Source organism: Somniosus microcephalus, chromosome 1 (assembly GCF_052327205.1).
Source record: "Somniosus microcephalus isolate GS21.2 chromosome 1, FLI_Smic_1.0, whole genome shotgun sequence".
NCBI lineage: Eukaryota > Metazoa > Chordata > Chondrichthyes > Squaliformes > Somniosidae > Somniosus > Somniosus microcephalus.
The window spans coordinates 134,236,278-134,263,978 of record NC_140987.1 but is presented as its reverse complement, the minus strand read 5'-3'; the positions used below and the strand labels follow the sequence as shown (position 1 = coordinate 134,263,978).

The 27,701-nt window shown below is 49.3% G+C and overlaps 1 protein-coding gene across 6 annotated transcripts in view; it reads left to right on the top strand.

Moving 5' to 3' along the window:
- Positions 1 to 27,701, top strand: part of vps13a (vacuolar protein sorting 13 homolog A) — a 631,135-nt gene that overhangs the window by 303,883 nt on the left and 299,551 nt on the right. For all 6 annotated transcript variants that reach the window (XM_085985825.1, XM_085985842.1, XM_085985834.1 and 3 more), the window contains exon 30: positions 9,065 to 9,181. In XM_085985825.1, the coding sequence (XP_085841951.1) occupies positions 9,065 to 9,181 (117 nt within the window). The remainder of the gene's footprint in view (positions 1 to 9,064; positions 9,182 to 27,701) is intronic.

Genomic DNA, 27,701 nt, shown 5'->3' with positions numbered 1-27,701 from the left:
CAGGGCGCTGATGAAACAGCGCTGCGGCGAGGCAAATCCAGCAGCGCACGGCAAATCCAGACCCCCTTGTTGCGCCGCCAGTACGAGGTACCGCCAGAAACTTCAACGCCAGGCAGATTGTGACGTCAGTGAGCGTGCATCGCTCACTTTGCTCCCCCACACCCCGGCCCCAGCAAAATTGATTTTCGCCACTTACCTTTGCGCCTCAACAGGAAGAGCAGGCACACAGCTGACGGAAGCTGGCTAGAGCGACATTATTTAAAGGCATCAGCATTAATCACACACAGCTGTCGGGGCAGGTTAGTTTCAGTTGCTTCTTGTCAGTTTCAGCCAATGGAGCTATTTGTGAGTAATTTCAAGCTTTTGTTAATCAGCAGTCCTCTGGCAAGTGCAAAGTGGCTACACTTATTGTTCAAAGATTCAAACTGCTTCACTTGGCAACATTAATGGGAGCTGTATTGGCATGCCATCTCGCCCTCCAGGATCTATGGCGGAGGGAGCGTAGGCAGCCAGAATTACAGGAACATGTACACAGAGGGATGAGGAGGGACATCAGGGCTCTTACCAGGAGGCCTTGCCCTCCGACGGTATTCCGACAGCACTTCTCCTACCTTTCAAGTAAACTAGGAGCAGTGTATTAGATGGCTACGCATCACCAAGGTGGTGGTCACAGAACTTTGCCACCTCCTCCAAACAGCCCTCCAGCCTCACAGCAGAATGACTGAAATCCCAGATCCCTTTTGCTCACCACATGCCCATCATACCATCCCTGTGTCATGCTATATCACCGCGTCCTCCTGGGCGCATGGGCACAAAAGAGAGAGACCACAAAATATTGCAAACTCCATTAATATATTTATGCATAAGCATATCACACAAATTACATTCATTCTAATGAGCCTTGTGCCTGCCAAAGTTGAATAGCTGTCATTGTGTGCAAGGCATGAGTTCTGGGTGTGAGTGTTGGTAGGTAGAGATTGTTGGTGGGTGAGTGCTGGGGGTTTGGTGCTTTGGGCAGTGTGTGAAGCTTGTGGTACAGATGGTGGTATGTAGCATTTGTTGAAGCATTCAATCACCCTGACCACCCGACTGAGGTAGATCTTCCATGAGCACACCTGCTTCAGTCCTCTGGCTCCTCCTCCTTGTTGTGCTTCTCCTTGCTGAGGCAGCTGCACAGCCAGCAATGCTGAGAATGAGGTGCTGCAGTATCAGTGAACCTTCCCTTTAAGTACTGGGAAAAGCCTGTGGCAATGATGAGTTGAGATTAGACTGCACCCGATATTGGTCCACTCTGAGTGTAACGCCACTGAGCTAGGCCTTTAAGACTTGATTTAGCACCCCAATCATTTCTTTGAGCAGTGAGTATGAATTTTGCTTGCCTGGTGCTAATTCCCAAACTTTTCTAAAGATACCGCCCATTCCTGGGCTATAATAAATTTCTAGCCAGAATATTTTTTTAAACCGTGAGAAACTATTAAATGTTGCTGTTCAGAGAGATTTAGGTGTCCTTGTACAGGAAACACAGAAAATTATTATGCAGGTACAGCAAGCAATTAGGAAGGCAAATGGCATGTTGGCCTTTATTGCAAAGGGGTTGGAGTACAAGAGTAAGGAAATCTTAACTACAATTGTACAGGGTATTGGTGAGACCACATCTGGAGTAATACCATGCACAGTTTTGGTCTCCTTATCTGAGAAAGGACATATATGCCTTTAGAAGTGGTGCAATGAAAGTTCACTACCTGTAGATTGATCCCTGGGATGAGAGGGTTGTCCTGTGAGGAGAGATTGAGTAGATTGGGCCTAACTCTCTCGAGTTTAGAAGAATAAGAGGTGATCTCATTGAAACATAAGATTCTGATTGGGGATTAATAGGGGAGATGCCGAGAGGTTGTTTCCCTTTGCTGGAGAGTCTAGAACTAGGGGGCATAGTCTCAGGATAAGGGATTGGCCATTTAAGACTGAGATGAGGAGGAATTTCTTCACTGAGGGTTGTGAATCTTTGGAATTCTTTACCCCAAAGGGTTGTGGATGCTGAGTTGTTGAGTATAATCAAGGCTGAAGTAGATTGATAGATTAATTAATTGATTTTTGGACTGGGGGGGTGGGGTGGTGAGAATCAAGGTATGTGGAGAGCTCGGGCGGGAAAGTGGAGTTGAGGTTGAAGATCAGCCCTGATCTTATTGATTGGTGGAGCTGTATGGCCTACTCCTGTTCCGAATGATTATCTAGATGCTGCATTGGCACACAGCCATAGGAGAAAACTCTTACATTTGTACATACCAAAAGCTCTCCCATGACATTGCTCATCGCATGCCAGAGGTTTTGGTATTTTTTAACATTAGTTATGCTAATACCATGTAGGGCATCGACAGCATGATGATATACAAAGTGCACCAGTTGGAAACCCATATCGGGTATTTAGCAGTACTCGATGGTCCTGGGGTTAGGAGTGGGGATCCTGGAGTTTGACAGTACTGCAGTGTGGTTGCTGGCGTTCGGCAGCACATTTCAGGTTCGCTATTTCTGTAGAATCATCCTTACAAAGTACTTCTCTTCATTACAGTAGTGCCACCTTGCTACAGAGATGCTTAAACTAGAGAATGCCATAATCAAATTCTTCCCAGTGGATGCCACCCTTCAACTTCAGCCATTTGCCCAAGGCACCCTACAGTAATCTGTAATAGGTTCCTGCTGCAGTAATTTCTTTCTAATCAAAGTGCTGTGGGTGCACCAATATGCATTACAGCCCTTAAGCAAGTACGCGAGCAAGTCAAACTAGATATTGACCAGCTTTTGTGTTCAGAATAATGGTGAGGTTATCAGCGCTCACTGTTGTTGAGGAATAAATTGGATATCAACTTTTGGCGTCCGCACGTGCGCAGTTAAACATGGAAATCAGAAAGTTGCTGTCACAGTTGCCCTGCTCCTCCACAAGCTTCGCTACACCAATATCTTGCTGAGCGACTCGGCACTCAAACACGTGATGGGCGTAACGTTACCCACTAAACACGCCAGAAAATGTTGAGGTTTGTCCATTCAAGTGTAAGTCTTAATTACTTCCAAACAACCTCTCTGGCACTGAAAAATTACTTTTACAAGTCTGGAGTCTCTTTCCTTCAGATTTTAATTACTGTTGTTGAAATTAATGTTTTTTACTTTTTCTTGGTCTCTCTTAATCCTATCTTTCTTTCCCTCTCTATTTTGCTTTCTGTACATGATTTTGCATTGAAATAAATATTCTAACTTACACTTGCTGGTTTTGACTTCAATCTAATTGGTTGAGGAGACACGCTGTTGCTTTCCCTGTTCACACAGGTCCCAGATACCCTGTATTGGACTTCCAATGAGCGCAAGTTGCTGCGCAAAATCCCACAAAAGGTCTGTGGGAAGCTGTAAGCATAACGAATGGCGCGTGCCGTTCATTCGCCGCTAACCACAGAATCCAGGCCACCATCTTCAAATGCTTCTGCAATTCAGAATTCCCAGTTGATATTTAGGATGACAATCAAGAGCTGCCTAAATGAATGGACAGTGCCATGGGAACTGGATCAATAAGCCCTTGAGTAGATTTGTATGCAGATTTGAATTTGATTTGTCAACCACAAATCTAGACACCAATAATATAATACTGAATAGTCAACGTGGATTTCAAAAGGGAAAGTGTTGCTTGACCAACCTCATTGAATTTTTTGAGGAGGTAACAGAGGGTAGATAAGGGTAATGTAGTAGATGTAGTGTAGTAGACTCCTCAAAACCTTTCGACCATTTACAAGGCGCAAGTCAGGAGTGTGATGGAATACTCTACACTTGTCTGGATGTGTGCAGCTTCAACAACACTCAAGAAGCTCGACACCATCCAGGACACAGCAGCCTGCTTGATTGGCACCCCATCCACCACCTTAAAAATTCACTCCCTCCACCACCGGCGTACCGTGGCTGCAGTGTGTACCATCTACAAAATGCACTGCAGCAACTTGCCAAGGCTTCTTCGGCAGCACCATCCAAACCCGTGACGTCTACCACCTAGAAGTACCAGGGCAGCAGGCGCATGGGAACATGACCTGCAAGTTCTCCTCTAAGTTACACACCATCCTGACTTGGAAATATATTGTCGTTCCTTCATCGTTGTGGGGTCAAAATCCTGGAACTCCCTCCCTAACAGCAGTGTGGGAGGACTGTCGCCACGCGGACTGCAGCGATTCAAGAAGGTGGCTCACCACCACTTTCTCGAGTGCAATTAACATAGAAACATAGAAAGATAGAAGATAGGAGCAGGAGTAGGCCATTCGGCCCCTCGAGCCTGCTCCACCATTCAATGAGATCATGGCTGATCATCCAAATTCAGTACCCTGTCCCTGCCTTCTCCCCATATCCCTTGATCCCTTTAGCCTTAAGAAATATATCCAACTCTTTTGAATATATTTAATGAACTGGCCTCCACTGCCCTCTGGCAGAGAATTCCACAGGTTCACCACTCTCTGGGTGAAGAAATTCCTCCTCATCTCAGTCCTAAATGGCTTACCCCTTATTCTTAGACTGTGACCCCTGGTTCTGGACTCCCCGGCCATCGGGAACATCCTTCCTGCATCTAGTCTGTCCAGGCCTGACAGAATTTTATAGGTTTCGATGAGATCCCCTCTCAATCTTCTAAACTCCAGCGAGTATAAGCCCAATTGACACAATCTCTCCTCATACGTCATTCCTGCCATCCCAGGTATCAGCCTGGTGAATCTTCGCTGCACACCTTCCATGGCAAGAACATCCTTCCTCAGATAAGGCGACCAAAACTGCACACAGTACTCAAGATGCGGTCTCACTAAGGCCCTGTACAACTGCAGCAAGACATCCTTGTTCCTGTACTCGAACCCTCTTGCTACGAAGGCCAACATACCATTTGCCTTCTTAACCGCCTGCTGCACCTGCATGCTTACCTTCAGCGACTGGTGCACAAGAACACCCAGGTCCCGTTGCACTTCCCCTTCTCCCAATCTATCTATTGCCATTCAAATAATAATGTGCCTTCCTGTTTCTGCCACCAAAGTGGATAACCTCACATTTATCCACATTATAGTGCATTTGCCATGTTTCTGCCCAATCACCCAACCTGTCCAAATCGTACTGGAGTTTCACGACATCCTCCTCACCGCATACCCTCCCACCCAGCTTTGTGTCGTCTGCAAATTTGGAGATATTACATCCAATTCCCTCAATCCAGATCATTAATATATATTGTGAACAGCTGGGGTCCTAGGACTGATCCGTGCGGTACCCCACTAGTCACTGCCTGCCACTCGGAAAAGACCCGTTTATTCCAACTCTTTGCTTTCTGTCTGCCAACCAGTTCTCTATCCAAGTCAATACCTTGCCCCCAATCCCATGTGCCTTAACTTTACATGCTAATCTCTTATGCGGGACCTTATCGAAAGCCTTCTGAAAGTCCAAATACACCACATCCACTGGTTCTCCCTTATCTATTTTACCAGTTGCATCCTCAATTAGGGATGGGCAATAAATGCTGGCCTTGTCAGTGACTCCCACACCCCAGGAGCCAATGGGGGGGGAGGGGGAGGGGGGGAGAGAGGGGGAGGGGAGGGGGAGGGGGGGGAGAGAGGAGGGGGGGGGGGGAGTGTTTCCAGTTAATGGGGAAGAGCAAAACTAGAGGCAATCGATATAAGAAATACCAAGAAATCGAATAGGGAATTCAGAAGAACTTCTTTACCCCGAGAGTGGTGAGAATGTGAAACTCACTACTACAAGGAGTAGTTGAGGCTGGAGTCATACCTTGCACAAACAAAGATGTTTATGGTGGTTGGTGGTCAATCATCACAGCCCCAGGACATCACTGCAGGAGTTCCTCGGCAGTGTCCTAGGCCCAACCATCTTCAGCTGTTTCATCAATGACCTTCCCTCCAGCATAATGTCAGAAGTGAGGATGTTCGCTGATGATTGCAGAGTGTTCAGCACCATTTGCAACTCCTCAGATAATGAAGCAGTCCATGCCCGCATGCAACAAGACCTGAACGACATTCAGGCTTGGGCTGATAAGTGGCAGGTAACATTTGCGCCACAGAAGTGCCAGGCAATGACTATCCCCAACAAACGACAGTCTAACCACCGCCCCATGACATTTAACAACATTACCATCGCCGAATCCCCCACCAACAACATCCTGGGGGTCACCATTGACCAGAAACTTAACTGGACCAGCCACATAAATACTGTGGCAACAAGAGCAGGTCAGAGGCTAGGTATTCTGCGGAGAGTGTCTCACCTCCTGACTCCCCAAAGCCTTTCTACCATCTACAAGGCACACGTAAGGAGTGTGATGGAATACTCTCCACTTGCGTGGATGAGTGCAGCTCCAACAACACTAAAGAAGCTCGACACCATCCAGGGCAAAGCAGCCCGCTTGATTGGCACCCCATCCACCACCTTAAACATTCACTCCCTCCACTACCGTGGCTGCAGTGTGTACCATCTACAAGATGCGCTGTGTTTTGGCGGGCAGCGTTTCGCTTGGGACTTTGTTACAGCAAAAGTGTCCACCCCCCCTTCTCGGCGCCGACTTCCTCTGTGCCAATGGCCTTTTGGTGGACGTCAAGAACCGACGTATCGTCAACGCTGAGACTTTCAGTTCGCTCCCGTGTTCGCTCAGTGGTTCCGGCACGACGAAGTTGTCCAGCGCACTCTCGGCCTCCGAGTTTTCCCGCCTCCTCGCCGGGTTCCCGGACCTCACGAAGCCCACTTTCTCGTCCGCCGCCACCAAGCATGGGGTAGAACACCACATCCCGACCACTGGTCCGCCTGTCTATGCCCGCGCTCGGCGCCTCGACCCGGGGAAACTCGCCATCGCTAAAGCCGAGTTCGACACAATGGTGCGCCTCTGCATCATTCGCCAGTCGAACAGTCCGTGGGACTCGCCCCTCCACATCGCACCGAAACCAGGCAGCGGTTGGCGCCCCTACGGCGATTACCGGCGCCTCAACGATGCTACGACCCCTGACCGCTACCCGATTCCACACATCCAGGACTTTCCCGCCCGCCTGGCCGGGAAAGTTGTTTTCTCTAAAGTGGACCTCGTTCGGGGTTACCAGCAGGTCCCCGTTCGGCCGCAGGACGTCCCAAAAACTGCGGTGATCACCCCGTTCGGGCTGTTCGAATTCCTCCGCATGCCATTCAGTCTCAAAAACGCCGCTCAGGCTTTTCAACGCCTAATGGACACCGTGTTACGGGACCTGCCATTCCTGTTTGTCTACCTGGATGACATTCTCATCGCCAGCGCCTCCAGGACGGAGCATGTGTCCCACCTCCGGACTCTCTTCGAACGCCTCAGCCAGCACGGCCTAATTGTCAATCTGGCCAAGTGCTAGTTCGGGCTGTCCTCGATCGACTTTCTTGGGCACCGCATCACGAAGGATGGGGCGGTGCCACTGCTGTCGAAAGTGGAGGCCATGAAGGATTTTCCGCGACCCCTCACCGTGAGGGCCCTGCAGGAGTTTTTGGGCATGGTGAACTTTTATCATCGCTTCGTTCCCCGGGCAGCCCAGCTTATGCGGCCCCTTTATGAGGCCCTCAAAGGCAAGCCCGCCGAGCTCGCCGTCGACTGGTCCGAGGAGATGGCCAATTCTTTCACGGACACGAAAAGGGCCCTGGCTAACGCGACCATGTTGGCGCATCTGTTGCCCGATGCGCCAATCGCTCTCACCACTGACGCTTTGGACTGGTTGTTGGAGGCCAATCATCTTAGCCCCAGGACATCGCTGCAGGAGTTCCTCAGGGCAGTGTCTTAGGCCCCAACCATCTTCAGCTGCTTAATCAATGACCTTCCCTCCATCATAATGTCAGATGTGGGGATGTTTGCTGATGATTGCACAGAGTTCAGTTCCATTCGCAACTCCTCAGATAATGAAGTAGTCCATGCCCGCATGCAGCAAGACCTGAACAACATTCAGACTTGGGCTGATAACTGGCAAGGAACATTCATGCCACACAAGTCCCAGGCAATGACTATCTCCAGCAAGAGAGAGTTTAGCCACCTCCCCTTGACATTCAGTGGGATTACCATCGCTGAATCCCCCACCATCAACATCCTGGGGGTCACCATTGACCAGAAACTTAACTGGGCCAGCCACAAATACTGTGGCTACAAGAGCAGGTCAGAGGCTAGGTATTCTGCGGCTCAACTTCTGACTCCCTTATAGCCTTTCCACCAACTTAAAGGCACAAGTCAGGAGTGTGATGGAATACTCTCCACTTGCCTGGATGAGTGCAGCTCCAACAACACTCAAGAACCTCGACACAATCCAGAGCAAAGCCGCCCGCTTAATTGCCACCCCATCCACCACCTTAACCATTCACTCCCTCTGCCACTGGCGCACAGTGGCTGCAGTGTGTACCATCTACAAGATACACTGCAGCAACTCGCCAAGACTGCTTCACTAGCACCTCCCAAACCCGCAACCTCCAGAAGGACAAGGGCTGCAGGTGCTTGGGTACACCACCACATGCAAATTCCTCTCCAAGTCACACACACCATCCTGACTTGGAAATATATCACCGCTTCTTCATAATCGCTGGGTCGAAATCCTGGAACTCCCACACTAATGGCACTGTGGGAGTACCTTCACCTCACTAACTGCAACGGTTCAAGAAGGTTCTCGAGGGCAATTAGTGATGGGAAATAAATGCTAGCTTTGCCAGTGACGCCCACATCCCATGAATGAATTAAAATAAAATCTTCTTTCCTTATCCTCCACATTCCTTGGATGAGCATTCTGCCTTAATATGTTTTGCGGAAACCACAATATGCACGTAAAAATCGTAGATGGGCAATGCTTCACACTATCACCATCTCCCAAGTTGTGTGTAAATGTGCCAAACTAATGGTGAGTGGAGGATGCACATCAAAGGTTGGCTGATTGGCGCTCTCTGCTACATTCTCCATATATTGTAGGAGCTTACACAAGTTGTGCACAAGGTTATCTATATCCTGCCTTTATCTTTTGTTTGGTCGGTTTATATTTAGCTTCAACTACACAAGTGTTCTTTTAATTCCTTTCAGCTTCTAAAAAATCTAAGTTTGAAGATGTGATCAACCTCCATATATGTGCAGAGTTGGCACGTCTGAAAGTTTTCATCCGTGATCAAAACAAAAGAATCGCAGAAATAAGCATTGAAGGTAAGTCGTTACGATAATGTTGTAAATACTGACTTTTTTTTCTTAATAATTTATGAGTTAAGGTAGGTTTTTCCCCAACACAGTGCTAAACTGAAAACTCCTAAATATATTTTACGTAGTGAATTTTATTTATCATGTATACTTGTTTAAAAATCTGTACCTTAAGATTCCACTGCAGATTTTGGAAATTAGTCATTTCCAGCAGAAAGTTTAGCAAAATAAAAAATCCCTAGTGTCTTTTTTTTGTTTGCGATTTATTTTATAAAAAGGTGAGGGAAATTGTGATGAAAAAGGTGACAGTACTGGGAAACAGATTAATGATTTGCTTCTATTTGCATTCACTGTCAGCTGCTATGACATCCAGATCAGGTATAGCATAGGTCAGGTACAGAATAAAGTTCTGTCTACTGTGCTTCAGCAATATGCCTTAAACCCAACCTTCTCTGACAAATGGCTGCCTTCGTGGCAGCACGGTGGCATAGTGGTTAGCACTGTTGCCTCACAGCGCCAGGGACCCGGGTTCAAATCCGGCCTCGGGTGACTGTCTGTGTGGAGTTTGCACATTCTCCCCGGGTGCTCCGGTTTCCTCCCACAGTCCAAAGATGTGCGGGTTAGGTTGATTGGCCATGATAAAATTGTCCCTTAGTGCTAGGGGGGATTAAATACGTGGGGTTACGGGGATAGGGCTTGGGTGGGGTGGCTGTCGGTGTAGGGATCGGGTGCTAGGGTTTGGATGATCAGCCATGATCTCGTTGAATGGCGGAGCAGGCTCGAAGGGCCGAATGGCCTACTCCTCCTATCTTCTATGTTTCTATTAAATGTAAATGTTTTGTTCTATTAGGTTGCTGTATAGTTTTAAAGTTTGGCATCCAATTTGTTTCTTCAGAGCCTTTTATGTTAGTTTTTCAAGCCATATTCCTGGAGCCCAGCATTCACTGGTATTTATCCTGTTAAATGTGTTTCCACATCCCAATGGCAAATTTGAAGGCTCTGGTAAAGCTATGTCCACGGAAATTGCATTTAACCCCATCAGACCGCAGAATTGAGTTGTGTGCGCAAATAAATATGCACAGATCTTGATCTTTTGCGATCATCTATCAGAACACATCTCTGCCCATAATAATAGTCCCAGTCCCAAGTTACAGAGCCTTTTAGGCAAGTTTGCTGCAACTGCACTTGCTCAGAGGTTTGTTTGCTCACAGGTTCTCTTCGATCAGGTGCAGTAGGATAACAGTCACTTTTCTGGTGTTTGTTGTAATTTCTTTTAATGTTTAAAAATTTATCCTCGAGAGACCTGCACTGTAATTTCTGTTTCTTTAAATGCATTTTTCTGGAATCTGTAAGTCGCATTAAAAATTGAAAAGCTTCCCCAGTTTCAGTCTTAAAACATCCTGTGCCGAATATGCATGAATGATGGTAATATGTGTTGAAACTTCAATTTTCATACTTAAAGAAGGAATACATTTTGAGAGTTTGGTGTTTTCCTTGGGCCTGGATTGCTAACACTGATTTTCTTCCATTTATGCCCATTTTTACATTTGGGCGTATGCTAATGCGCTTGGCAGGAAATTTGTGTGTAATTTGACATTGTGGCGTACCGATCACAGAAAGGACACAATCCGCTTTTCGGTCCGTAGACTATAAATCAGGCGTCATGCCTTTAAGAAGGATCACACCTTTAAGAAACTCGATCTGCAACATAGTTAAGCCCAGAGCGGGGGAGGAGCAGTCGAAGCTGTGGACTGATGAAAGACAGTCGGACTTGGTGTAGTCTCTGACGCCATTTTTGTGTTCAACATGTGGTCTCAACAGTTAAACCTTTTCTGTTGAACCTCTCCGAGTTCAGTATATTTTGTTAGGAGTACGTAGACTCCTACATTGGTGACCCCGACGCTCAGGACGACTCCTAAGCGTAACCATGGCTGACACAAACGCAGTTTCTGTGAAGCTGCCGGAGTTCTGGGAGAACCTAGCCACCGCCTGGTTCCTTCAAGCCGAATCGCAATTCCGACTCCGCGGCATCACCGCCGACGCAACGATGTACGACTACCTCCTCACCTCCCTGGGCAGCTCCACAATCACGAAAGTCTGGACAACACTACAAAACCCTTCGGAGGAAGGCAAGTACGCACATCTCAAGGCCGCGCTCCTTAAAAAATTCACAGCCTCCCAATTCGTGCGCAACTGCCACCTCCTCGACCTCCCGGGCCTTGGTGACTCCACGCCGTCAGACTTGCTCTCTCACATGCTTGCTCTGACCGACGAGAAACCGCCCGGCTCCCTCTTCCGCACGCTCTTTATCCGCCAACTACCCCCCAGCATCCGCCCGGCGATCGTGGCGTCCAGCCTCACGGACCTCGAGGACCTGGCCGACGAAGCCGATAAGCTCCTGTCCGCCGGCTCCAACCACGCCGTCACCCCCGACCTGGCCTCCGCAGCGTCGGCGCGCGCTCCACCCTCTATCGCGTGGCCACACAGCTCGGCCACGAGGCCCCCCAGGCCCCCAAGCCCTCCGACCCAGGGCTACTGCCACTTCCATACCCGGTTCGGCGCACGGGCACGCCGCTGCAACCATCCCTGCACGTTTCCAACCGGCCTACACGATGGCCGTGGGGCAAGCAGGCGCGCTGCTGTACGTTACGGACAGCGCCTCCGGACGCCGTTTCCTATGTGACACGGGCGCGCAGCGCAGCATCATCCCCGCATCCGCCCTCGAGATCCAGCGAGGCGGCCGTGGCCCTGCGCTGGCTGCCGCCAATGGCACTGACATCCGGACGTACGGCACCCGCACCGTCACCATCGACCTCACAGGCCGCCGCTACCACTGGGAGTTTATCACCGCCAAGGTGCTCTCCCCGCTTCTCGGTGCGGATGTCCTGTGCGCCCACGGCCTGTTGGTCGACATGCCTCGGCGGCGCTGCCTCGTGGACATGAACACCATGTCACCTATCCCGGGCGCCATGGCCGCCACCCCCCCCCCCCCCCAAACCCGCCGAAATGGCGTGACAGTGCCGCGCCCGCTCAACGGACGACTACTCAGCACTCCTGGCTGAGTTCCCAGCCCTCACCAACCCGACATTCTCCGCGAAAGTTGCTAAGCACGGGGTAGAACACTTCATCCCCACCACAGGCCCACCGGTGTATGCCTACGCCCGCAGGCTGGACCCGGCCAAGCTGGAGATCGCGCGGGCCGAGTTCGCCACAATGGAACAGCTCGGCATCATCCGCCGCTCCAACAGCCCCTGGGCCTCCCCACTCCACATCGTCACCAAACCCGACGGGGGATGGCGCCCCTGCGGGGACTACCGGCGCCTAAACAACGCCACCACGCCGGATCAGTACCCCATACCGCACATTCAAGACTTCTCGGCTAGACTGGCCGGCCGCTCAGTCTTCTCCAAAGCCGACCTGGTGCGCGGTTACCATCAGGTGCCAGTCCACCCCACGGACGTTCCCAAGACGGCCGTAATCACCCCTTTTGGGCTATTCGAGTTCCTCCGAATGCCCTTCGGCCTCAAAAACGCGGCCCAGGCCTTCCAGCGGCTCATGGACTCGGTCCTCCGGGACCTGAAGTTCCTCTTTGTCTACCTGGATGACATCCTGGTTGCTAGTTCCTCCAAGCAGGAACACATCGAGCACCTCCGCACCCTGTTCCAGCGGCTCAGCGAGCACGGGCTCATCATCAGCCCAGCCAAGTGCCAATTCGGCCTCAGCAGGATCGAATTCCTCGGCCACCACATCACGCAGGACGGAGCCATTCCCCTGCCCGCCAAGCTGCAAGCCGTCCAGCAGTTCTCCCGGCCTACCACCATCAAAGGCCTCCAGGAGTTCTTGGGGATGATCAACTTTTACAACCGCTTCATTCCCGGAGCGGCCTCCCTCTTGCGGCCCCTATACGAAGCCCTCCGGGGTAAGAAAGACAGAATGGCGATTGAGTGGTCGGCGGACATGTTGACTGCTTTCGACTCGACCAAAAAGGCGCTCGCCGACGCCACCATGCTCGCTCACCCACAGCCCAACGCCAGGGTGGCCCTCACCACGGACGCCTCCGACCACGCGGTCGGCGCCGTGTACGAACAGTGGGTCGACGGGGCCTGGCAACCGCTGGCCTTTTTCAGCCGCCAACTGCGCCCCCCAGAGACCAAATACAGCGCCTTTGACCGCGAGCTCCTCGCACTGTACCTGGCAGTCCGCCATTTTAGATTTCTTCTGGAGGGCCGCCCCTTCACCGCGTTTGTCGACCACAAACCCCTGACATTCGCGATGGCAAAATCTGCGGACCCGTGGTCAGCCAGGCAACAACGCCAGCTCGCCGCGGTGTCCGAATTCACCACGGACATCCGGCACATCTCCGGTCGAGACAACGTGGTGGCCGACTGCCTATCCCGCCCCGCCGTCCACGGCGCCCACCTGGCAGTGGACTATGCTCAACTGGCAGCGGAGCAACGCACCGACCCCGATCTGCTCTCCGCGCCCACAACCCTCCCAGGGCTGCGACTGACCGACGTCACCTGCGGCCTGTCCGCCGTCACAGTCAAATGCGACACCTCCTTGGCGCAACCCCGCCCCGTAGTCCCGGCGTCCTGGCGAAAACGGGTGTTCGACATCGTCCACGGCCTCTCGCACCCCGGCACCCGCGCGTCCATTAGACTGGTGGCCAACCGATTTGTCTGGCGCGGCCTGCACAAAGATGTGCGCGTCTGGTCCAGATCCTGCATAGCTTGCCAGCGTGCCAAAATCCACCAGCACGTCAAAGCCCCACTCGAGGAGTTCACCGTGCCAGAAAGAAGGTTTGACCACGTCCACATCGACCTCGTCGGCCCCCTGCCGCCATCACAAGGTCACACGCACCTGCTGACAATCGTGGACCGTACCACCCGCTGGCCCGAGGCCATTCCACTGACGTCCACCACCACCGCCGACATCGCGAGGGCGTTCATCGGGACCTGGGTCGCTCGGTTCGGCGTCCCCTCCGACATGACGTCGGATAGAGGCCCGCAGTTCACCTCTGATCTGTGGGCCGCCATCGCCCGAAACCTTGGGGTGGCCGTTCACCGCACCACGGCTTACCACCCCCAAGCCAACGGACTGTGCGAGCGATTCCACAGGTCCATGAAGGCATCCCTCCGCGCCAGCCTCGAGGACGAGGCTTGGATCGACCACCTCCCATGGGTGCTACTTGGCCTACGCTCCGCGGTCAAGGAAGACCTGCAAGCCTCGGCGGCGGAACTCGTGTACGGCCAGCCGCTGCGCGTACCCGGAGAGTTCCTGCCCATCGCCACGACCCCCTGGTCGGCTGACCAGCAACGCCGCGCTTTCGCCAACCGAGCACAACAGTTCGCTCCGGTACCCACCGGCCGGCACGGCGAACCAGCAACCCGCGTACCACCTAGCCTGCACATGGCCAAATTTGTTTTCGTGTGCCATGACGCCCACCGAGGACCTCTACGGCCCCCATACGACGGACCCTACAAGGTACTCCAGACAGGGAACAAGTTCTTCCTCCTCCAAGTGGGCGGCAGAACTGACAAGGTGTCGGTCGACCGGCTCAAGCTGGCGCACCTAGAGCCCGACGAACCCGTTCAAGTGGGCCAACACCCACCGCGGGGCAGACCGCCTAAGAGCCCGACGCGTCCGACCGCCCCGCTCCCGACACCAACCGCCAAGAGCCGTTCCGGCTGTGCCATCAAGCCGCCACGCCGGTTCGTCCACTCCCTACTAGCGGATTCTGGGGGGAGCTGTGTGGCGTACCGATCACAGAAAGGACACAATCCGCTTTTCGGTCCGTAGATTATAAATCAGGCGTCATGCCTTTAAGAAGGATCACACCTTTAAGAAACTCGATCTGCAACATAGTTAAGCCCAGAGTGGGGGAGGAGCAGTCGAAGCTGTGGACTGATGAAAGACAGTCGGACTTGGTGTAGTCTCTGACGCCATTTTTGTGTTCAACATGTCTCAACAATTAAACCTTTTCTGTTGAACCTCTCCAAGTTTAGTATATTTTGTTAGGAGTACGTAGACTCCTACAACATCGTCAGAGTGGGCGTAATTTCAGGTGTAACTTCTGGGTTAAACCCCCAAAGGAAATTCCAGGCCATTGTCTCTTGAGTGAGATTCCTAATTTAGTTGTCTCTTTGTGTGCCAATTTATGGACAGTTTTGTTGTATATCAGCACTGTCCACAAACTGAATTGAGACTGCCCAAACTTAGTTTATATAGAATCTTTGCATTTGGAGGAAAAAAGGAAACTTTTGTTCTGTCAATTTGTGCTGGATTTGAACCAGGTGCAGAGCTGCAAAGTCATACACATAGAATTTACAGCACTGAAACAGGCCATTTGGCCTAACTGGTCTATGCTGGTATTTATGCTCCACGCGACCCGCCTCCCACCCTACTTCAACTACCCCTATCAGCACATCCTTCTAATCCTTTCTCCCTCATGTACTTATCTAGCTTCCTCTTAAATACATCTCTGCTATTCGCCTCAACTACTCCTTGTGATGGCAAGTTCCACATTCTAACTACTCTTTGGGTAATGAAGTTTCTCCTGAATTTCTTATTGAATTGATTAGTGACTACTTGTGTCCTCTAGTTTTGGACTTCCCACAAATGGTAACATCTTCTCTACATCTACCCTATCATACCCCTTCATAATGTTAAGGACCTCTATTAGGTCACACCTCCGCTCTCTTTTAGAGAAAAGATCCCCAGCCTGTTCAATCTTCCTTGATAGTTGTAATCTCTTAGTTCTGGTATCATCCTTATAAACCTTTTTTTGCAACTTCTCCAGTGCCTCTATGTATTTTTTGTAACATGGAGACCAGACTGTGCACAGTACTCTTAAGCGTGATCTAACCAAGGTTCTATGGCCGAGAAATTCGTTGCGGACGGTGGCGCAAAACAGGCGGTATCGGATCGGCCACCCGTTATACACAGCGCCTGATAATCAGTTCCATTGCAGTCAATGGATATCAGGTACTGCGTATAACGGGCTGCCGGTCCAATACCGCCCAAGACTAATTTCTAGGCCTGTATGTTTAATATAACCTCTCTACTTTTCAATTCTGTTCCTCTAGAAATAAACCCCAGTGCTTTGTTTGTATTTTAATGGCCTTGTTAACCTGTGTTGCTACTTTTAATGATTTGTGAATTTGGATCCCTTTGCTCCTCTACACCATTTAGAGGCTTACGTTGCAAGGAATATGTGGCTTCTGTGATCGTCCTACCAAAATACACCACCTTACCTCTGTGGTCTGCACAGAGTGGCCTTTAACACTCTGTTTAGAAGCATTCCATTTAAGTTGAGAATTTGGAGAGAGTGGGAATTCAGAGCAGAGGGGAAAGGAGGTGCTGTTTTTTGCCTCCAATACCTGTAGTGCTTTGTGTTATTTAATTTAATCTACCTATAACTTAAACTAGATCAAGTAATTAGTTAAAAAACTAAACTATAAGCTAAGTTAATTAACTATAACATTGATTGGCACCCCATCCACCACCTTAAACATTCACTCCCTCCACCACCGGCGTACCATGGCTGCAGTGCGTATCATCTACAAGATGCACTGCAGCAGTTCGCCAAGGCTTCTTCGGCAGCACCTCCAAACCCGCGACCTCTACCGCCTAGAAGGACAAGGACAGCAGGCGCATGGGAACACCATCACCTCCAAGTTCCCCTCCAAGTCACACACCATCCTGACTTGGAAGTATGTCGCTGTTCCTTCATCGTCGCTGGGTCAAAATCCTGGAACTCCTTCCCTAACAGCATTGTGGGAGTACCTTCACCACCTGAACTGCAGCGGTTCAAGAAGGTAGCTCACCACCACCTTCTCAAGGTCAGTTAGGGATGGGCAATAAATGCTGGCCTTGCCAGCGACACCCACATCCCATGAACGAATAAAAAAAAAAAAAAATACATTAACTCTAATTCATTAAATAAATAAAACAAGATTATATACGGATGGCAGTGCAGATGGTGTGCCGCAACTGCAGCATGTGGGAGTTTGTGGAGAGCATTGCGATCCCGGACGACCACTTCTGCAGTATGTGCCTGTGTCTCGAGGACCTTCAGTTCAGAGTTGTTGAGCTGGAGTCCGAGGTGCAGATATTGCAGAGCATCAAAGAGAAGGAGAGTTACCTGGACACTTTGATCCAGGAGGCAGTCACACCCCTTGGGTTAGGTCTGGTTAGTGCTCCGGGACAGGAGGGTATGACTGCAACTCAGTCAGGTAAGCGGACCCCGGGTGCAGTGCTGGAGGAGCGTCGGCCTTTGCCCTTATCCATCAGATATGAGGCTTTGCTACCGGTTTGGATGAGGGCAGTCTGCAGGGTGGATGAGCAAACTGACCACGGCAGGAGGCCATTCAAGTGGGGGGAGTGAAAAGGAATATTGTACTGGTGGGGGACGGTATAGTAAGGGGGAGACATACTGTTCTACTGTTCTCTGCAGCCGTGACCGGGAGTACCGAAGGCTTTGTTGCCTGCCCGGTGCCAGGGTTAAGGATATCTCCTCACGGCTGGAGAAGAATTTGGAGTGGGAGGGGGAGGATCCAGTTGTCATGGTCCACGTAGGAACCAATGACGTAGGTAGAACTAGGAATGAGATTCTGAAAAGCGAGTTTCAGGAGCTAGGGTCCAAATTCAAACGCAAAACCCCAAAGGTAATAATCTCTGGATTGTTACCTGAGCTACATGCAAATTGGCATAGGGACAAGTAGATCAGAGAGTTAAATATGTGGCTCAGAGTGGTGTGGGGTTTCGATTCATGGGGTACTGGCACCAATATTGGGAAAAGTGGGAGGTGTTCCATTGTGACTGGCTGTGACCAGTGTCCTGCTGAATTGAATTAACTAGGGCTGTAGATAAGGCTTTGAACTAGAAAGGTGGGGGTGGGGGCGTCAGGTGAGGGGAAATTTAGAAATCTAAAGAGTAAAGTCAAGGCAATGGAGCAGTGTAGCAATTTTGGTAAAGATCAGCAGAGTGTGACGGGAAAGGACAGAGTTTAATGTTAATAGTGCATCAGCGAGTAAGGTGAAAGCAGGGAATAATGGTAAAAATTTAAAATTAAAGGCACTTTATCTGAATGCACAAAGCATTCGTAATAAGATAGACAAATTAGTGGCACAAATAGAAATAAATGGGTTTGATCTAATAGCCATTACAGAGAATTGATTGCATGGTGACCAAGGTTGGGAACTATATATTCCAGGGTACTTGACGTTTTGAGAAGACAGGCAGAATGGAAAAGGGGGGAGGATAGCCTTCATAATAATGACATAAGGACAGAAGTGAAAAAGGATCTTGGTTCGGAAGAAGAGAAAGAATCTTGGTTAGGAAGATCAGGAAGTAGAATCAGTATGGGTGTAGAGGAGAAATAAAAAGGGGCAGAAAACACTAGTGGAAGTAGTTTATAGGCCCCCTAACAGTAGCTATACCGTTGGACAGAGTATTAATCAAGAAATAATAGGAGCTTGTAACAAAGGTAATGCACTGATCGTGGGGGCTTTAATCTTCATATAGACTAGACAAATCAAATTGGCAAAGGTAGTCTGGAGGATGAGTTCATGGAATGGAATGCATTTGCGACAGTTTCCTGGAACAATATATCATGGAACCAACCAGGGAACAAGCTATTTTAGATCTTGTATTGTGTAATGAGATGGGGTTAATTAGTAATCTCATTGTAAAGGATCCTCTGGGGAAGAGTGACAATAATATGATAGAATTTTACATTGGGTTTGAGCGTGAAATACTTCAGTCCGAAACTACTGTCTTAAACGAGTTGGCTAAGGTAGATTGGGAAATTAGATTAAAAGGTATGACGGTAAATAAACAGTAGCAAACATTTAAAGAAATATTTCAAAATTCGCAATGATTCGCACCTTATCTGAGGAAGGATGTTCTTGCCATGGAAGGACTTCCGCGACGATTCACCAGGCTGATGCTTGGGATGGCAGGAATGACGTATGAGGAGAGATTGGGTCGATTGGACTTGTACTCGCTGGAGTTTAGAAGAATGAGAGGTGATCTCATTGAAACTTATAAAATTCTGACAGGACTGGACAGTCTAGATGCAGGAAGGATGTTCCTGATGGTCGGGAGTCCAGAACCAGGGGACACAGTCTAAGGATTAAGGGTAGGTCATTTAGGACAGAAATGAGGAGGAATTTCTTCGCCCAGAGAGTGGTGAACCTGTGGAACTCTCTACCACAGAAGGGGGTGGAGGGCAATTCATTAAATATATTCAAGAAGGCGTTGGATATATTTCTTAAGGCTAAAGGGATCAAGGGGTATGGGGAGAAAGCAGGGACCGGGTACTGAATTTGGATGATCAGCCATGTTTCTATATACATTCCATTGAGAAATAAAAACTCCATGGGAAAAGTGATCCATCCGTGGCTAACTAAAGAAGTTAAGGATAGTATTACATTAAAAGAAGAGGATTATAATGTTGCAAGGATTAGCAGTAAGCCTCAGAATTGGGGGGGCTTTAGAAACCAGCAAAGGATGACGAAAAAATTGATAAAAAGGGAGAAAATAGAATGAGAATAAACTAGCAAGAAACATAAAAACAGATTGTTAGAGCGTTTACACGTATATGAAAAGGAAGAGTAGCAAAAGTAAGCATTGGTCCCTTAGAGTCTGAGACAGGAGAAATTGAAATGGGGAACAAGGAAATGGCAGAGACTTTAACCAAATATTTTGTATCTTTCTTCACAGTAGAAGACACAAAAAGCATACCAAAAATAGTGGGGAACCAAGGGGCTAATGAGAAACATAGAAACATAGAAGATAGGAGCAGGAGTAGGCCATTCGGCCCCTCAAGCCTGCTCTGCCATTCAATGCGATCATGGCTGATCATCCAAATTCAGTACCCTGTCCCTGCTTTCTCCCCATATCCCTTGATCCCCTTAGCCTTAAGAAATATATCTAACTCCTTGAATATATTTAATGAATTGGCCTTAACTGTCTTCTGTGTTAGAGAATTCCACAGGTTCACCACTCTCTGGATGAAGAAATTCCTCCTCATCTCAGTCCTAAATGGCTTACCCCTTATCCTTAGACTGTGACCCCTGTTTCTGGACTCCCCTGCCATCGGGAACAGCCTTCCTGCATCTAGTCCTGTTAGAATTTTATGTTTCAATGAGATCCCCTCTCATTCTTCTAAACTCTAGTGAATATAAGCCTAATCGACCCAATCTCTCTTCATGCGTCATTCCTGCCATCCCAGGTATCAGTCTGGTGAATCTTCACTGCACTCCCTCCATGGCAAGAACATCCTTCCTCAGATAAGGTGACCAAAACTGCACACAATACTCCAGGTGTGGTCTCACCAAGGCCCTGTACAACTGCAGCAAGACATCCTTGCTCCTGTACTCGAATCCTCTCGCTATGAGAATGAGGAACTTAAAGTAATTAAGATCAGTAGAGGAAAAAGTACTTGAGAAACTAATGGACGAAAAGCCAACAAATCCCCTGGACCTGATGGCTTTCAAGCTAGGGTTCTAAAAGAGGTGGCTGTAGAGATAGTGGATGCATTGGTTGACAGACAGAAAACAGAGAGTAGGGATAAACGGATAATTTTCAGGTTGGCAAGCTGTAACTTGTGGGATGCCGCAAGGATCAGTGCTTGGGCCTCAGCTATTTATAATCCATATTAATGACTTGGATGAAGGGACAGAGTGTAATGTATCCAAGTTTGCTGATGATACAAAGCTAGGTGCGAAAGTAAGCTGTGAGGAGGACACAAAGAGCCTGCAAAGGGATATAGACAGGTTAAGTGAGTGGGCAATAAGGTGGCAGATGGAGTATAATGTGGGGAAATGTGAGATTATTCACTTTGGTACGAAGAATAGAAAAACTGAATATTTAATGGTGATAAACTATTAAATGTTGGTATTCAGAGAGATTTAGGTGTCCTTGTACAGAGAAAAAGTGAGTTAACATGCAGGTACAGCAAGCAATTAGGAAGGCAAATAGCATGTTGGCCTTTATTGCAAGGGGGTTGGAGTACAAGAGTAAGGAAGTCTTAAGACAATTGTACAGGGCTTTGGTGAGACCACACCTGGAATACTGCAGATGCTAGAATCTGAAATGAAAGCAGAAAATGCTGGAAATATTCAGCAGGTCAGGCAGCATCTGTGGGGAGAGAAACAGAGTTAACGTTTCAGGTCTGTGAACCTTCATCAGAACTGGAAAAAGTTAGAGATGTAACAGATTTTATCCAGGTGCAGAGGCAGGGAAAGGTGGGTGGGGTGGGGTGGGGGAGGAAAGAACAAAAGGGACAGTCTGTCTTCCCTGGAATACTATGCAGTTTTGGTCTCCTTATCTTAGGAAGGATATACTTGCCTTATAGGCGGTGCAACGAAGGTTCACTAGATTGATCCCTGGGATGAGAGGGTTGTCCAAGCGAAGAGATTGAGTAGATTGGGCCAATACTCTCTCGAGTTTAGAAGAATGAGAGGTGATCTCATTGAAACATAAGATTCTGAGGGGACTTGACAGGGTAGATGCTGAAAGGTTGTTTTCCCTGGCTGGGAAGTCTAGAACTAGAGGGCAAAGTCTCAGGATAAGGGGTCAACCACTTAAGACTGAGATGAGGAGGAATCTTTGGAATTCTCTACCTGCGGATGCTGAATTGTGAGTATATTCAAGGTTGAGAGAGGTAGATTTTTGGACTTTTTTAAATTTGTTTGTGGGATGAGGGCGTCGCTGGCAAGGCCAGCATTTATTGCCCATCCCTAATTGCCCTTGAGAAGGTAGTGGTGAGCTGCCGCCTTGAACCGCTGCAGTCCATGTGGTGAAGGTACTCCCACAGTGCTGTTAATAGGGAGTTACACGATTTTGACCCAGTGACGATGAAGGATCGGCGATATACTTCTAAGTCAGGGTGGTGTGTAACTTGGAGGGGAACTTGGAAGTGGTGGTGTTCCCACGTTCCTGCTGCCCTTGTCCTTCTAGGTGGAAGAGGTCACGGGTTTGGGAGGTGCTGCCGAAGAAGCCTTGGCGAGTTGCTGCAGTGCATCTTGTAGATGGTACACACTACAGCCACGGTACGCCAGTGGTGGAGGGAGTGAATGTTTAAGGTGGTGGATGGGGTGCCAATCAAGCGGGCTGCTTTGTCCTGGATGGTGTCAAGTTTCTTCAGTGTTGGAGCTGCACTCATCCACGCAAGTGAAGAGTATTCCATCACACTCCTTACTTGTGCCTTGTAGATGGTGGAAAGGCTTTGTGGAGTCAGGAGGTGAGCCACTCGCCGCAGAATACCTAGCCTCTGACCTGCTCTTGTTGCCACAGTATTTATGTGGCTGGTCCAGTTAAGTTTCTGGTCAATGGTGACCCCCAGGATGTTGATGGTGGGGGATTTGGCGATGGTAATGCCGTTGAATGTCAAGGGGAGGTGGTTAGACTCTCGCTTGTTGGAGATAGTCATTGCCTGGTACTTCTGTGGCGCAAATGTTACCTGCCACTTATCAGCCCAAGCCTGAACGTCGTCCAGGTCTTGTTGCATGTGAGCATGGACTGCTTCATTATCTGAGGAGTTGTGAATGGCGCTGAACATTGTGCAGTCATCAGCAAACATCCCCATTTCTGACCTTATGTTGAAGGGAAGGTCATTGATGAATCAGCTGAAGATGGTTGGGCCTAGGACACTGCTCTGAGGAACTCCTGCAGCGATGTCCTGGGGCTGTGATGATTGACCTTCTTCCTTTGTGCTAGGTATGACTCTAGCCAGTGGAGCGTTTTCCCCCCCGATTCCCATTTACTTCAGTTTTACTAGGGCTCCTTGATGCCACACTCGGTCAATGCTGCCTTGATGTCAAGGGCAGTCACTCTCACCTCACCTCTGGAATTCAGCTCCTTTGTCCATGTTTGGACTAAGGCTGCAATGAGGTATAATGAGGGAGTTAAGTGGTCTTGGCGGAACCCAAACTGGGCATCAGTGGGCAGGTTTTTGGTGAGTAAGTGCACTGTTGATGACACCTTCCATCACTTCGCTGAAGATTGTGAGTAGACTGATGGGGCGATAATTGGCCGGGTTGGATTTGTTCTCTTTTTTTGTGTACAGGACACACCTGGGCAGTTTTCCACAATGTCGGATAGCTGCCAGTGTTGTAGCTGTACTGGAACAGCTTGGCTAGAGGCACGGCTAGTTCTGGAGCACAAGTCTTCAGCACGATAGTCGGGGCCCATCGCCTTTGCTGTATCCAGTGCGCTCAGCCGTTTCTTGATGGCATGTGGAGTGAATCGAATTGGCTGAAGACTGGCCTCTGTGATGGTGGGGACCTCAGGAGGAGGCCGATATGGATCATCCACTCGGCACTTCTGGCTGAAGATGTTGCAAACGCTTCAGCCTTGTCTTTTGCACTCACGTGTTGGGCTCCACCATCATTGAGGATGGGGATATTCATGGAGCTTCCTCCTCCTTCTGTTGGTTGTTTAATGGTCCACCACCATTCACGACTGGATGTGGCAGGACTGCAGAGCTTTGATATGATCTGTTGATTGTGGGATCGTTTAGCCCTGTCTATAGCATGCTGCTTCCACTTTTTAGCATGCATGTAGTCCTGTTTTGCAGCTTCCCCAGGATGGCACCTCATATTTTTACACCTGGTGCTTCTCCGGGCATGCTCTTCTGTACTCCTTATTGAATCAGGGTTGGTCCCCTGGCTTGATGGTAATGGTACAGTGAGGGATATGTCAGTCCATGAGGTTACAGATTGTGGTGGAATACAATTCTGCTGCTGCTGATGGTCCACAGCGCCTCATGGATGCCCAGTTTTGAGCAGCTAGATCTGTTTGAATCTATCCCATTTAGCACGGTGGTAGTGCCACACAACACGATGGAGGGTGTCCCCAGTGTGAAGACGGGACTTCGTCTCCACAATGACTGTGCAGTGGTCTCTGCTACCAATATTGTCATGGACAGATGCATCTGCGACAGGTAGATTGGTGGGGACAAGGTCAAGTAGGTTTTTCCCTCGTGTTGGTTCTCTCACCACCTGTCGCAGGCCCAGATTGGCAGTTATGTCCTTCAGGACTCGGCCAGCTCGGTCAGTAGTGGTGCTACTGAGACACTCTTGGTGATGGACATTGAAGTCCCCCACCCAGAGTGCATTCTGTGCCCTTGCTACTCTCGGTGCTTCTTCCAAGTGGTGTTCAACATGAAGGAGGACTGATTTATCAGCTGAGGGAGGGCAGTAGGTGGTAATCAGCAGGAGGTTTCCTTGCCCATGCTTGACCTGAAGCCATGAGACTTCATGGGGTCCGGAGTCAATGTTGAGGACTCCCAGGGCCACTCCTTCCCAACGGTATACCACTGTGCCACCACCCCTGGTGGGTCTGTCCTGCCGGTGAGACAGGACATATGCAGGGATAGTGATGGAGGAGGAATCCAGGGATATGGGGATCAGGCGGAAAGATGAAGTTGAGGTTGAAGATCAACCATGATCTTATTGAATGGTGAATCAGGCTCAAGGGGCTGTAGGACCTTCTAATGCTCCTAATTCTTATGTTCATACTTATTTATATCAAAATTTATTTGCTATTTACATGCCCATTCTGCAAGTTTATTGTTGTGGTCTTGTATTATATTGCATTCTTCTTCGATATTAACTATACCCCCAATTTGGTGTCATCTGCAAATTTTTTAATTGTACTCTTGAATCCGGAGTCCAAATCATTTATGTAAATGGCGAACAGTGGTACCAGCACCACCATCTGCCAGTCTGAGTAACTACCTTTAACACCTTCTTTCTCTTTTGTGGCCAGCTTGCTATCCATTCTGCGACTTGTCTCCTCACTTCATATGCTCTGACCTTAGTCATGAGTCTACTATGTGTTACTTCATAGAATAGTTCAGCACAGAAGGAACCCGTTCAGTCTATCGAGTCTGTGCCAGCTCTTTCGAAGAGCAATCCAGTTAGTCCCACTCCCCGGCTCTTTCCCCATAACTCTACAGTTTTATTTCCTTCAAGTATTTAACTAATTCCCTTTTGTAAGCTACTCTAGAATCTGTTCCCACCAGCCAATCAGGCAGTGCATTCCAAATCCTAACCACTTGTTGCGTAAAAAAAAGTTTTTCCTCATGTCGCCTTTGGTTCTTTTGCCAATCACTTTAAACCTGTGCCCTCTGGTTATCGACCCTTCAGCCATTGGAAACAGTTTCTCTTTATTTACTCTATCCAAACCCTTCATGATACTAGAGATAAAATTAGACAGAGGACGTACTAGAAAGGCCGGCAGGACTTAAAGTGGGTAAGCCACTCAGTCCGGATGGGATGCATCCTAGTTTGCTGAGGAAAGTAAGCATAGAAATTGTGGAGGTGCTGGCCACAACCTTCCAATCCTCCTTGTATACAGGGGTGGTACCATAGGATTGGAGGATTGCAAATGATGCACCCTTGTTCAAAAAAAGGAGATGGATAAACCTGGTAATTACAGGCCAGTCAGTTTAACATCGGTTGTGGGGAAGCTTTAGAAACAACAATCCGGAAGAAAATTAATAGCCACTTTTGACAAGCATGGACTAAAAGAAGAGCCTGCACGGATTTTTGATGAGGTAACCGAGAGGGTGGATGAGGGCAGTGCATTTGATGTTGTGCATATGAACTTCCAAAAGGCATTTGATAAAGTACCACATGTAAGGCTTGCTAGAAAAATTGAAGCATATGGGATAAAAAGGGCAGTTGCAGCATGGATACAACATTGGTTAAGGGATAGAAAACAGAGTTGTGGTGACTGACTTGACCTGACCCTGCCCAATTCTGATTTTAACAGAGGCGGGATGGGGATTGAGGAGTGGGTGCGTGCAACCAAGCCATTTAAATACTATAATGAGGCTGGAAGCCTCAGATTTAACCTCCAGTAAGGCTAGGACTGCTGCATTCAGGAGGTAATTGCCTTTACGATGACTCCAACGTCCCTACTTAACCCACCCCCACCGATCAGAGACCTCACCACGAGTCCTCCGATCCCACCCTCCCCTCCACCCCCCCCATGCAATTCCTAGCCTCCGATCCTCACTCAACACTGCCCCCCCCGCCACTCCCAAGTGCTGTACCTGACCCCTTTCCACATGCTGCTCCCAGCCCCTGATCGTTTCAGATCTCCTCCCAGCACCAGAGATTTTCAGAGCTCCTCCCCGTTTTCCTCCAGCCGCCCATCAGCCTCCACACAATCCCGCCCTCCCTCTCTCTCTCTCTACAGCCTAGTGCCATGCACCTCTCCGTCTGTAGCCAGCCAGCCTCTCAATCCGGCTGGCTGTGGGTGGGAAACAGATTTCCCACGCAAATCAGGCCCTGCCATTAAATTCAGCTCGGCCTGTGGGAAACTTGACCTTTTGGGTTTCCTTACCGCTTCGGAGCCCCTGCCCGCTCCCAACCCTGCCTTCCGCATTAAAATTCAGGTTGGCCGGCCGGCCACCCGCCCGAATGACCTCCTTCTGTGCTGTAAGGATCTATGAGGTAAAAATTTGGTTGCTTTGCGCCTCCCGTTAGCACCCTAATGGGGCGCAAAACAACTAGCGCTCGGGTGCAGCGCCGCCCACGCCTCCCGCGAAATTCAGTGGGTGGTTAGCGGCGCTGCGCCACCGGTGATGACATCATCGCTGTGCGCAGTTCCCCTCTCGCACCCCATCTGCGATCTTCGGGATCGTCCCCTGACTTACCGCCGGACGCTATGTCTGATGGTGTCAGGGGGGCCTACCTGCAGCCAGGGAGGCGCAATTTAAAGACGAGGTGCGGGGCAGCCATTTTTGTTGCTGTCCGCCTGCCAGCACCTGCCAGTGCTCCCGTCCCCGGCCTCCTGAAACGCCCCCCCCCCGCCCCCTGCGGAGTGCCGGCTGTGCTCCAAGAGCTCTTTTGCCGGCACTCCCGATCCATGGGGGCCCAGCTGGGCCCCGGGTCGAGCTGCGCAAGGCCCCTCCCCCTTAAGAAGGGGAGGAAGGCCTGCAATACCGCGGCGCTGTGGCACGTAGTGCCGCGATATTGACTCGTAGCGCCACCACTCAATTTCCGACGCTAATTTTCCGGGAACAACTCTTCGCATGGCTCAATGATTCTGAGGTGGAGTGCCTCAAGTTAGAGATTTCCTGTAAATGTGGTCATCCGGGACAGTCCGTTAATTTCCACATACTGTAGTCCCTCACACTCCCTGTGCTACTATTTTAATCTTTCTTTATTAATTAGCAGTAGTTTATTTCTAGAATAAATAGAATCACTTGAGGTCTAGATTATATTTAGCAGATTGATTTAGCTTGATTTCAAATTAATTAGCAGTTCATCACTTTATTTACTTATTTAACTATTAAAGTTTGTTGATTGGTTAATAGTTAACACTAGTGTGTTTAAACACTTCACTTAAATTTGTCATGCATCACAGTTCTGCCTCACCCCCTGCACACTTTTTCAGATTTTGTCTTGCATTCGCTGGACTACTGCTCTCGTGCTCTTTTCATACAGTCACTGGGCTCCACTTGTGCTCTTTTTATGTATAGTATAGTAGACTATATAATGTACTATTA